Genomic DNA, 11356 nt, shown 5'->3' with positions numbered 1-11356 from the left:
GGTTTAACTTCTGAGTTTAGTGTCATTTTAAGACACCCAGAAGTGTTCAGTACTTAAAGCACACAGGGATCAGCAATAAGGTGGAGGTTTGACAGACACGTCACCAGAAAGGTTTTCTACAGGTGGACTTTATTGCACTCCCCACCAGGGACGGCCTTAGGCCTTTAGGCGCCCTGTGCGAGAAAGCTTTACAGCGCCCCTCAGTGACCACACCCCTCCGTGGCCACACCCTTTAGTGGACACACCCCCAGTTACCACACCCATTTTCCCCAATGTCCACGCCATTTAACTACCTTCCGTCCATGGTGAATAAACGTCAGTCAAAGTACCGCAGCGCTGAATACTGAAAAATGGCCGGGCCAGGAAGGGGGTGAAACACCATGGTCTTTAAGTGGTTAAAGACTCCAATTTTGTTAATCCACATTATTAAAAAGCATGATAAAAATAAAACTTTTATTCAAAGGTATTAAACTTGTCGGCGCAATAGAAGAATTCTTATCAAATAAAACAACAGAAGGCAAACAATAAAATGGAGTAGAGCGATGAGGAGGAGAGAAGCCGCCCCGAGGACGAGCTGTGTCGGCCGTCTGGCGAATTTGTTGCCATGGCGCCCCCTGTGCGGCCGCACACCCCTAAGGCCGGCCCTGCTTCCCACCCTGTGCAGACAGAGTCTCTGCAATGATTTCTCTGTTCATAGTTCACTTTAATGATAATAAAAAAATCGTCTTCAGCTGTAACATTTCCCCTTTGTGTAGGTTGGTGGGTGACATTTAGAAATGTTATGCTGCAATCATCGGAGTGTGGTTCCTCCTGATTTATAATAGATGTAACATTTATGTTTCTTCCTCTTCTAATACAGTAATCATCATCATCATCCTCTCTTCCCTCTCCTCTGATAATCCGGTCTGACATGATGAGTCCCATCATCTACTCCGACCTGAAATTCACCCGCACCGCACCGCCCGGAGCCAACCACAGAGGTAACTAATAACTCTAATATTATTCCTTATCACATCATGTCAGACAATCTTCCTCCTTCTGTGTGGAGATCCACGGGAAGATTTATCGTTGGGAATGTAAAACTTTCATTGTCGGCTGTTTACAAACAAAGCCATGTGATCCTCCTATGATAGCAGACGGTGATCACATGATCAGGAATCCCATCCATTGGAAACCTAAAGCTGTCATTCATAGAGCTAAGTGCACGCAGTGCTGCACGCTCCTGGTAGAATTAACATTCTCCTGGCACAGATTTACAGATTGTGGGAGGGAAGGGGTTAAACTGCATTTATTTGATCATTACATCACGTTCTGAGGATTTATTTTTTTATTTCATTTTTATTGCATTGACAGTCAAAATTGTACAACAGTCCCGAGGTTACAGCCATTCACGTATCACAAACATAAAATTAGAGAAGAAAATTAAGGGCCCGTTCCCTCCGGGTCCGTGGGTTAATCGCACAGTTTCGGTAGCATGTAGACCACCTACCGTGCATTAACAGTGTTGGCTGTGTGTTGCATTGCCATTCATTTTAATCAGGCCCGTCGCTACCGCAAGGCAAGTCAGGCGGCCGCCTGAGGGCGCTGCAGGGTGAGGGCGGTAAAAATAGGGCATTTTAACAAGTACTTATACTTATCAAAATGCCCCGATGCTTGCGCTATGTTTTTGTTTTTTTTTCACTTACCTTCGGTGCGGGAGAGCAGCGGCGAGTCAGCGCTGGTCCAGTGGGAGGAGCTCCAGGTGGGGTCTTAATTTAGCTGGCCGGCGACTGGCAGAGGATCCCGACACGCGCGGCACATCAGGCAGTCGCCGGCCAGCTAAATTAGGACCCCACCTGGAGCTCCTCCCACCGGACCATGGGGAGGGGGGCGGGCGCAAAAATGCACCTTGCCTGTGTAGGCAAGAATCCTAGCACCGGCCCTGATTTTAATGGCTCCCCAAATGCACCTCCTGCCCACAATGCAATTAACCAGGCTGCAGTGCGCAGTACCACAATACCATGTAATACTGGTGGGAAGGGGCCCCAAAAGAAGAGAGATGGAGGGAATGGGTTCATACAAAAGGCAACAAAAGAACCCAACGTAACATTTATCTATACCCCAATTATTTTTTTTCTTAGCTTTGGATAGAGTTGGGAATGGTTAGAACCCCGTCCAGATTTTACCACTATCCGGGGCTCCTTTAGAGAGATTTCCCCTCACTTCCTGTCCTGAGGATGTTTTTACTAGACAGGAAGTGAAGGAATAACTCCAATGGAGAGACTCTGGTAGCCATTTAACTTGACAGGAGTTCAGATCCTCCCCCAATCTATCCAAAAAGACTTTAAATACGGCCATCAATCTGTGTTCATGGGGTCAGATCAGAGATAGAACAGATCTGGAAGTAAAGCTGTGAGTCAGAGGAGGAGGAAGGTTGGGGAGAGCTGAGGAGCGATTGCAGCAGACTGGGCTCTCTACCTTGGACTGGAAGTTTCAATGGGGAGCGATGAATGAGAGGGGAGCAGACATTACAATATACACTTTGCTGGATTGGAGGATGACTTGTTAAATGGAACGCTATTATATTAATATCATTTAAAACTGTAGTCATGTTTGTGTTTTTATGTGGCTGGGAGGATTTGTTACATTTGCCATGGTTGCTACATTGTAACTATGTTCCTGTTGAGACGAGGGAGTAGAAGTAATATACTATATTCCTGTGATACAATATCCAAGATCGGGAGGGGTATTCAATGGAAGGAGGGCCATGAGGAAGCTGCTTTGTATATTTTATTGATGAGAATTACCTTTGGATAAGGGATAGCGCTGGGCGATTTGGGAGCGTCGCGCTGCTGGAGACCTGCTCATAATATGTGGGTGGAGTTTAAAAAAAATAATGTATTGTCTGCCAACAATTCCGGTCCTCTGCAATCAACACAGAGCCATGGGCAGCTGTGTCACAGTGATTTAGATGTGGAAAATGTCTGGGTGTCAGCCTATTATCTTCAGAGACTTTCCAATCTTCCACCATTTGCTCAATGTATCCAGACATAAGCACTGAAACCCCGTGACCAGAGGCGTAACTAGTGACCTCATGGCAAGAATCCATGAAGCCCCCCCCCCCAAAGAAAAAGATGAGATACTTAAAAAATAAATAAATAGACAAAACGTTTTTCAAACCAAACCCCCTCATCCCTCTTCCATGTCCCCAGCTTCCCCCCTTCTCATCCCCAGCTTTCAGCTCCCTGACCCCACACTCTCCTCTCACATATCCCCTTCATAATCTCAGCTCCCTATAACTCCCTCTTCGTGTCAGCAGCACGCCTCTGATACCCAGGGAGTTGGAGCTTTTTATAGCACACAGGCAGTTCTACGGTCGGCAGCCAATCTGTGTGATGAGGGGGCGGGGATAACCAGCTTCCCACTCATTGGCTGCTGCGCCGGCTCGATCATTCTCCACGCTGCTCCCGGTGAGGGGAGCAGCGTGAAGCATGCAGGGCCCAGGACAGGAGGAAGAGGTCCCGGTACTGATATTAGCGGTTACCGGGATATTAAATATCCTGGTAATCAGTGGTTACTACGGGCCCCCGTCCTCCTGTCCTGGGCCCAATCTAAGTGGCGGAACTCCAGGGCCCGGTCGCGGCCGCGACCTCTGCGACCCTGGTAGTTCCGCCACTGCCCGTGACACATTGCATGCAAAGCTGCGTGCAGCAAAGGGAAGCGGTGGCAAGCAGACCTTCGCCTGCAGTGTGTCTTGCAATTTTCCATCCGGCGCGTCAGCTTGCAAGAGCTAGCATAGCTGAGCGTCCTGAGATGAAACATTTCATCTTCAGCCAATCGGCTTGCACATATAAACCCGCACGTCAGGATGCAAAGTCCATCGAGTTGTTACATGTGAGCCGATTGGCTGTAGATGAAGCCTTTCATCTGGCTGCGCTCAGCTCCACGCCTCGCTTTGCTCCGCACTGCTTTGCATTGCTTCACGGTGCTTCGTGTGCAGTGTGTTGTAGGCTTTAGAATGTTATATTTGCACCCTTTTGGGACTATAGTCACCTGACATGAGCAGGTCATAGTGTCAGGGTACCGTGCACAGGTGTCCCTACACCGCATGCAGGTACCCTTTCAGGAAGACCAAATGAATATGACCACACTGGATAGGGTTATAGGCACACAGTTTATTTGTACACAGCAAACAAACACCACAACCCCACCAACACCCACAAGCAAGAGAAACAACAAACTAAGTAGAACCAAATGCACACCCAGGGAATATGAGCCAGGTGGACCCAGGGAGCTAAGGGACAAGGGGGTCAGGGTACAGGCAACAGGATACAGCAAGCGGGAACAGGGCTCAGGACTGCAAACAGGTATCAGGGCTCAGGGAAGGGCTACAGGATTCAGGAACTGGCAACAAGGAAGGGCGACAGGATACTGAGCCATAGTCCTGACGCACGGAGGGATTGAATACCCTCCCGGGGATCACCAGAGATTGGATGATTGCTGGCAGCCGGGAGACACCCGCAGGTGAGCACCGGAATTGCAGGTTCCAGCACCACCCAGTGGTGGTCTGGCACCTGACAGTTCCTGGCTGCTGCAGACACCCGCAGGCGAGCACAGGAACTGCAGGACCTTAGGGTTACCTGGAAGTGCTCTGGATCCTGACACATAGAGAGTGTTGGACATAGTGGCCAAAATTCCTTAAAAGTGCCTCCATCACTGATGGATAAGGTGCATGTACCCTGAGGTCTATACACATACCTGTAGCATCTTTGCTTTCCCACAGTATGCTCAAATTTTGGATCATTCGAAAATAGGCATCGCTACCACTTCCTGATAGTGATGGCGCTTGCCCACCCCTTCCACTTCCTACACATTCCTGTTGGCTAGTGATGTAGCCCATTGTAGTGGTGGTCCAATTGAAATGTGCAAAGTGCTGGAGGGAGCATGCAGAAGTGTCGGAGCTTAGCTTGTCCAGAACATCCCGGAATGTGAGGGTAGCAGGGACCCAGATAGCAAGCAATTGAGCTGCAAGTTTGAAAATGACTCGCTAAACTATTGCAGACTTGCCGAGCTTCACAATTTTGTTGCACAGTTACAGCGAGTCTGCATTGCAAGTCTCCAGACCAGCGAGCTTGCAGAGCTCTTGCTAAGACCTGCAGGACTCTTGCTGTAGACTTGCCGAGCAAATTTGCTACAAATTCAAAAAGTGTCGCCTAGAACTTGTGCTGCGAGTGTTCTGCAAGTCTACAACCTGCCAGGAATGTGTGCAGCAAGTTAACAAAATTACAATTTCACCCCGCCACAAGTTTGTAGCAAGTTATCCTTGCTGTCTGGGGAAAAGGAGATCTAGCCCCAGGTATGAGCACCTCAGGGGGGTGGGAGGTCGAGTTGGCTTCTCTTTTAAAGCTGCTGGTAGCTTTCTTCCTATTTTTGAGTCAGTTTGACATTCAGAGGAACTGTCTTTTTTTCCAAGTAGCCGCCTTCTTTCTTGCAGCTGCATAACTGACATCACTTTGTGTTTCTTCTTTTTAACAGCCCCGGAGTTTTTGTGTTCAGTAGTTTGAATATTGCGAACCACTTCCTCTTTTATCGGCAACCTCTGAGCTCGCCATGCCGGTCCTCTGTGTGAGCTGCAGGTCCTCCCAGAGACGTATCATCCTCCATCACCATCATCCTCTGGTGTCCTGCTAGTCTTAAACCATCACTCCCGTTCTAAGATCTTCTTTATCTCATGTATCCTCTATATAATTTTAGATTTGCCCTCTTTTAGGACTGTAGTCCCGTCACCTGGCATGAGCAGGTCAGAGAGATTGTCGGACATAGTGGCCAAAATTACTTAAAGGAGAACTATGGGGAAAAACACTGACCCCATAGTTCTCCTTTAATGAGTTTAGCTCCACTACAAGAGAAGAACACAACAGCATTACCCTCCATATGTAGGGAATTGACCCTTGCAGTTGGTGTGACAATAGACTCAACAGCACTAAATAAGACATTAATGAGTTGAGATCCGACTTTCTTTGCCTCTTATTTATTAATTTTGGATCTTCCATCCACCATTATGAGCAGGGCCGGATTCCCGGTGAGGCCACCGAGGCCCGGACTAAGGCGGCACGGAGCAGAGGGGCGGCACAGGTTTGAAGTCACCCGACGCCCCGAACATGGAGTTCCGGGCGCCGGGCGGTAATTTGTTTTCTACATTTAGCCCTGCTTTGCACAAGAACTGGCTACGGGAACGTGTCCAGAGGGTATCTGTAAATGGCACCTTTTCAGACTGGGCTAGTGTAATGAGCGGTGTGCCTCAGGGTTCTGTGCTGGGTCCCATATTGTTCAACTTATTTATTAATGACATCGGGGAGGGTGTTAACAGCGATATTTCCGTGTTTGCGGATGACACCAAAATAGGGAGGGTAATAGACACGGACTTAGACACTATAACATTACAGGAGGACCTGGATGGCGCATGGCAGAACCTGGCCTTGGGGCGGCAGGCAGGGTAAATCCGGTCCACCATTATGAGATTTTTGTTCTGTAAGCTGTGTAGTTTGTGAATGTGTGCAGTACGTGTGATCAGAATGGCCAGTGCTGCCTGCAAGCTTTATGTATAACTTGTATGACTCACCAATCCACGCAGGACTGTCTGTGCTACGAGAGAGGAAGTCGGGGTGACATTCCTCTATAAATAAATGGTATATAAAGCCAAACCTTTTATTTTTAGTTTTGGGTGGCATGCTGAGGCGTTAGACTCGGGTCTTTATTCCTTTTTAAGTCCGAGTGTAAAGCAGCCCTCCTAATGGTACTTGACCAATATGACTAGTGGGTGCTCGTAGTGATTGCAACAGATAGCGCGGTACCAAAACCGGATGAGGAGATAGGAAGTCACTTCTTATGAATTTAGATTTGCGCCCTTTTAGGACTATAGTCCCATCACCTGACAGGAGCAGGACATAGGAAGTGGTGAGCATAGTGTTAAAAATCCCTTCAAAGTGACTCCATCACTGATGGATAAGGTGCAGGTACCCCAAGCTCTATACGCATGGCTGTTGTATCTCTGCTTTTCCCGACTATGCTCAGACGTTGGACCACTCGAAATTAGACATCACTACCACATCCTGGCACTTGCCCACCCCTTCCGCTTCCCACAAATACCTATTGGCCAGTGATGCCGCCCATCGTAGTGAGGGGCCAACTGAAATGTTTGCAGGGCTGGAGGGAGCAGGCAGAAGTGTCGGAGCTTTGCTTCTCCAGAACATTCTGAGGGTATCAGGGACAAGGATAGCAGGCCCCAGGGATCAGTACCTCGGGGCGCGGGGATCTCCAAACCCAGATAAGGAGATGGGAAGTCACTGGTAGTTTTGTACTTTGCAGTATATATCTGTCAGGGACCCAGGGGGGGCGTTCCTTGTCAGGTTCGCAGGCACGGGCATCGGCACGGGTAGCTCCCCCTTCCTCCCCAGGCAGGGCATCTGTCGCTGGTGTGGCCAGTGCGCGTGCGCAGTACGCAAGCCGCGCGCGCATGCGCGGACGTGCGAGCGTAGTGCGCCTGCGCCATTCCAAGCCACAGGTGCTACTCAGGCTGGGGGAGGACTTCAGCCTTCACCATTTGCCCTCAGCCTTGTGATTGGACTCTGACTGGGGAAGCTTCCTGGTTGCCCTGGCAGCCAGGGGGCAGTACTGGGTTCCCTGTGTATTTGAAGCTGGTCAGAGCCTTGACTCATTGCTGAGTTATTCTACCTCATGGTGAACACCCAGCTCCCTCCTGTGAACCTGTTGTTTGATACAGGGTTCAGCATGTGACAGGGGTTGTTACGTTGGGGAAACTGGCCTTATGCCCCGTTCCCACTGCGCGATATGCAAATCGCGCGTTTGTCGCGCGATGTCGCGTTCAAGCTTGCATTGAGCAAGCTGGAAATGCGGCTAAATCCGCGATTCAAGCTTGCTCAAGCTTGCCCCATTGGATTGCATTGGAGCGCGATATCGCGGGAATTACCGCGCGATAAATCGCTCAATGTGAACGGGGTCTTAAGCTGCAGCTCAAGATGAACCTACACAGGAGCTCGATCAAGAACCACAAAGAGGATGAATATTGCACTCCAGTAGGACATCACTTCTCCCAGAAGGATCACTCCATCCAAAACCTCAAAATGAAAGGGAATTTTAAAAACTTTATTGAAAGGAAAACATTTGAAATTAAAATGATTTTACATTTCAATTCCATAAAGGAGGAGGGACTTAATGTGGATTCTGCTTTTCTCACACACTACCAGAACTTGTTATGAATAATATTCATGTATGTCGTATATCTCTGATCTGTTTAGGGTTTATTGGTCATCCTATGTTTATTTGTTCTGTGTTTTAGTTATCAGGATACATTCTTTACTCCCAGGTCCAACATTTATGACACCCCACTCACCCCCCACCCCCCTCCCCTCCCTAACAACTTTCTCTTGCTTTAAGTGGTAAACGTTGTCATGTTGATTAGTATTGCTTCTGACCTGAAGAAGAGAGGTTCACTCTCGAAAGCTTGTCTTTTATATATTTTATTAGTCCGATAAGAAAGGTATCATTGCGCACTGCAATACTCCGTTTTTGTTTTTACATCTTCTCTACTGGACTAATACGGCTTACCCATTTACATTACACTATATATAATGTATAATATATTCCAGTCACCATGTGGGTCCCGCTACATCATGTGACCTCCTCTTATCTTCATTTCCTGCATCCACTGACTTTGTTTTAATTTCAGACTCCACCCTGGAGGATCCCACCGATGATGGTGATATTATGTATGAGAATGTCATTGGTCCACAACCGGTCAGAGAGAAGAGACCGCCTCCAGCACCTCCAGCACCCGCTATGGGAAGAGGCCGTCAGCTGATGGCAGGTGGGATGTGACACTGTGCTGTACGTTTATGATGAGCCAATGTAAAAACTGCAGCAAATATGTTGATGTTCTGTCCAACCTCTAAGTGAGACTAAACATCGATGTTCCAGGAGAATTGCTCAGTTGGTTTCAGTTTCTAGAAGATCTATCCAAATTATCCTAATTTCTTTCTTTATTGCCCCCGCCTAACTGTTTACAGTTGTACGGCATCTAACAGGTGAGCCATTATTGGGCAAAGTCATCATGGCATTCACTCAAATCACTTCAATGGTGTCACTCTGATGATGGACCTTCCATTGAAGTACATGGGGTCTAAAATGCACATGCAAGGGTAGAACTTTGCAAAATTCTGAAGAGTTCTGGGGAAACACCGAGTGGTGGTGGGCAGGCTGTATAGAGAAGATCAGAAATTAGGTTTAAGATAAGTATAAGCAGAACAAAACCATTGGATCAATGGAGGGGGGAGGGGAACCCCTTATCTGTGGCTATTTAAAGGTTTTACACCTTTTAGGTTGTCCTGGTTTATTATCTGAGCTTAATTGTTTCTCTTGAGTTACTCTACTGATCTGAACTGCTGAGTTTCTTGTCAATCCTGATATAGATTTAGCTTGTTTCCTGACCCCCAGTTACTGATTTCTCCTGAGAACTTATATTCTCCTGGACCCTATGGTCCATTTGCTCCACAGCTTGTATCTTGGTTCCTGATGGGTCTATTGTCATCTGTATCCACAAACTCTCTCATGTTTATAGGATTCCTCCCTCATTCTTTATAAAATTGTCACCCAGAACTTCACAAAGGTATAAAAACGCCATAAAATTTAGGGCCATAATAATTTCAACAGCAAAAAGTACTCAAGGTCCCTGGTCCACTATGAAACTGGAAGACCCAGAGACTTGGCAGCAATGGAGGTGGATTGTGAGATTAGGAAGGAGCTCATAGCTCGCCTTTATGTCTGGTAAAGTTCATGCCACCATGGTCTGTGTAATTATTTTGGCATTTCTGTGTATTAGGCCTCCGGAAGTGCTCCCTGCACCTTTCTCTGGTCTTCCTACTGCTGTGTCTGGTTCTGTCTGCGGCTGTGATCGGGTTGACCATGAAATGTGAGTAATTCCACAAGTCTTGTATGTGGTGAGGGCAAATTGATCTCTCATTCAACCCAATCAGATGAGGTTAATGTTTTATCCACTCTACACACTGTAAGTCAGGCCTCAAAATTTCCACTCGCCCCCTCGCATTTGGCGTGTGAAAATTGCGTGGGGGCGAGTGGAATGTAATCGAGGGGGTGCGCTGCTAAGACTGCAGAGACAGTGAGACACCCGGCCAGAATGTTAAGCAGCAGGGGGAAAAGAGGTTACATGGAGGATCTCTGCACCGCCCCCCCACCACCAGGAGAAAGAAGAGGCACCTGAATACCATCAGCTAAGTGCACTGTAAGTCCCTTTTTATTCTTCCTTACACTGTGCGTCACACTGACCTCTGCGCTCTGCGTCACACTGACCTGTGACTCACACTGACATCTGCGCTGTGCGCCACACTGACCTCTGCCCTATGCATCACACTGACCTCTACGCTGTGCATCACACTGACCTCTGCCCTATGCATCACACTGACCTCTGTACTGTGCGTTACATTACTAACCTGTGCACTGTGCGTCACACTAACCTATTCACTGTGCGTTACATTACTGACCTCTGTACTGCTGACTTCTGTACTGTGCGTCACACTGCTGACCTGGCGGGGTTAAGGCCGGAGCAGGGTAGGGGTTAGGTGGGGCAACTGGTGGCGAGTAACTTTTAAGGCCTGGCTAGTAGCTTAGGACTTGAAATTGTGAGCCCTGCTGTAAGTCATAGGGTGGGATATTCAAACCCTAAGATCCTGTGCTGAATAGGAAAAGTATATTTCCCTTTAACTGTTCTGACAATAGTAAACGTCTTATTGGTGGCTGTGTGTTACTGAAGACTTTGTTCTGCCCTATTATGTCTGTCTGTATTTTACATGTTGCAGATGTTCAGAAGTCCAGCGAGTTCCAGACGTTGGTGACCGATCACCAGACAATGAGCAGCAGTATGACCCAGAGCCTCGGGAGTAGAGACGACCTCCTGAAATCATTGAGAATAGACTTAGCGACCACCAAGACTGAGTTGGAGAAGACCCGTCTGCAGCTGAGGAAAATGGAACAGAACAATAGGGATCTGAACAGCAGGCTCAAGAGCAAGGAGGGTCTCCTGGAGTCGGCGAACAAAGATCTGACAGCTACCGAGAATGACCTGGAGAAGAACCGTTCGGATTTAGAGAAAGCATCACGGAGTAATACAGATCTGAAAAAGGATCTGCAGGAGTGCCGTGATGGACAGAAGTCTTCAGCCGAGGAAAAGACAAATTACTTATCAAAACTGGAGAAGTGCAAACAAGATAATAGAGGTATTTACCCAAATCTTCCAAATCTTTTTACATAGTTACATAGTATTTGAGGTTGAATAAAAGACATT

At 47.7% G+C, this 11356-nt stretch overlaps 1 protein-coding gene across 1 annotated transcript; it reads left to right on the top strand.

Moving 5' to 3' along the window:
• Positions 1-910: 910 nt before the first annotated feature.
• On the top strand, positions 911-11288 carry LOC108801986 (the record flags this gene model as incomplete). The annotated part of the gene is made up of 4 exons (XM_018573891.1): positions 911-980; positions 8729-8866; positions 9878-9967; positions 10872-11288. Coding segments are annotated over exons 1-4 (715 nt in total), but the record flags the coding sequence as incomplete, so codon positions are not given.
• Between the last annotated feature and the right edge of the window lie 68 nt (positions 11289-11356).

Source organism: Nanorana parkeri, unplaced genomic scaffold (genome assembly GCF_000935625.1).
Source record: "Nanorana parkeri isolate BGI_ZX_2015 unplaced genomic scaffold, ASM93562v1 scaffold2596, whole genome shotgun sequence".
NCBI lineage: Eukaryota > Metazoa > Chordata > Amphibia > Anura > Dicroglossidae > Nanorana > Nanorana parkeri.
Note: the sequence above shows the minus strand (reverse complement) of the source record. Positions and strands in the feature narration are given on the sequence as shown.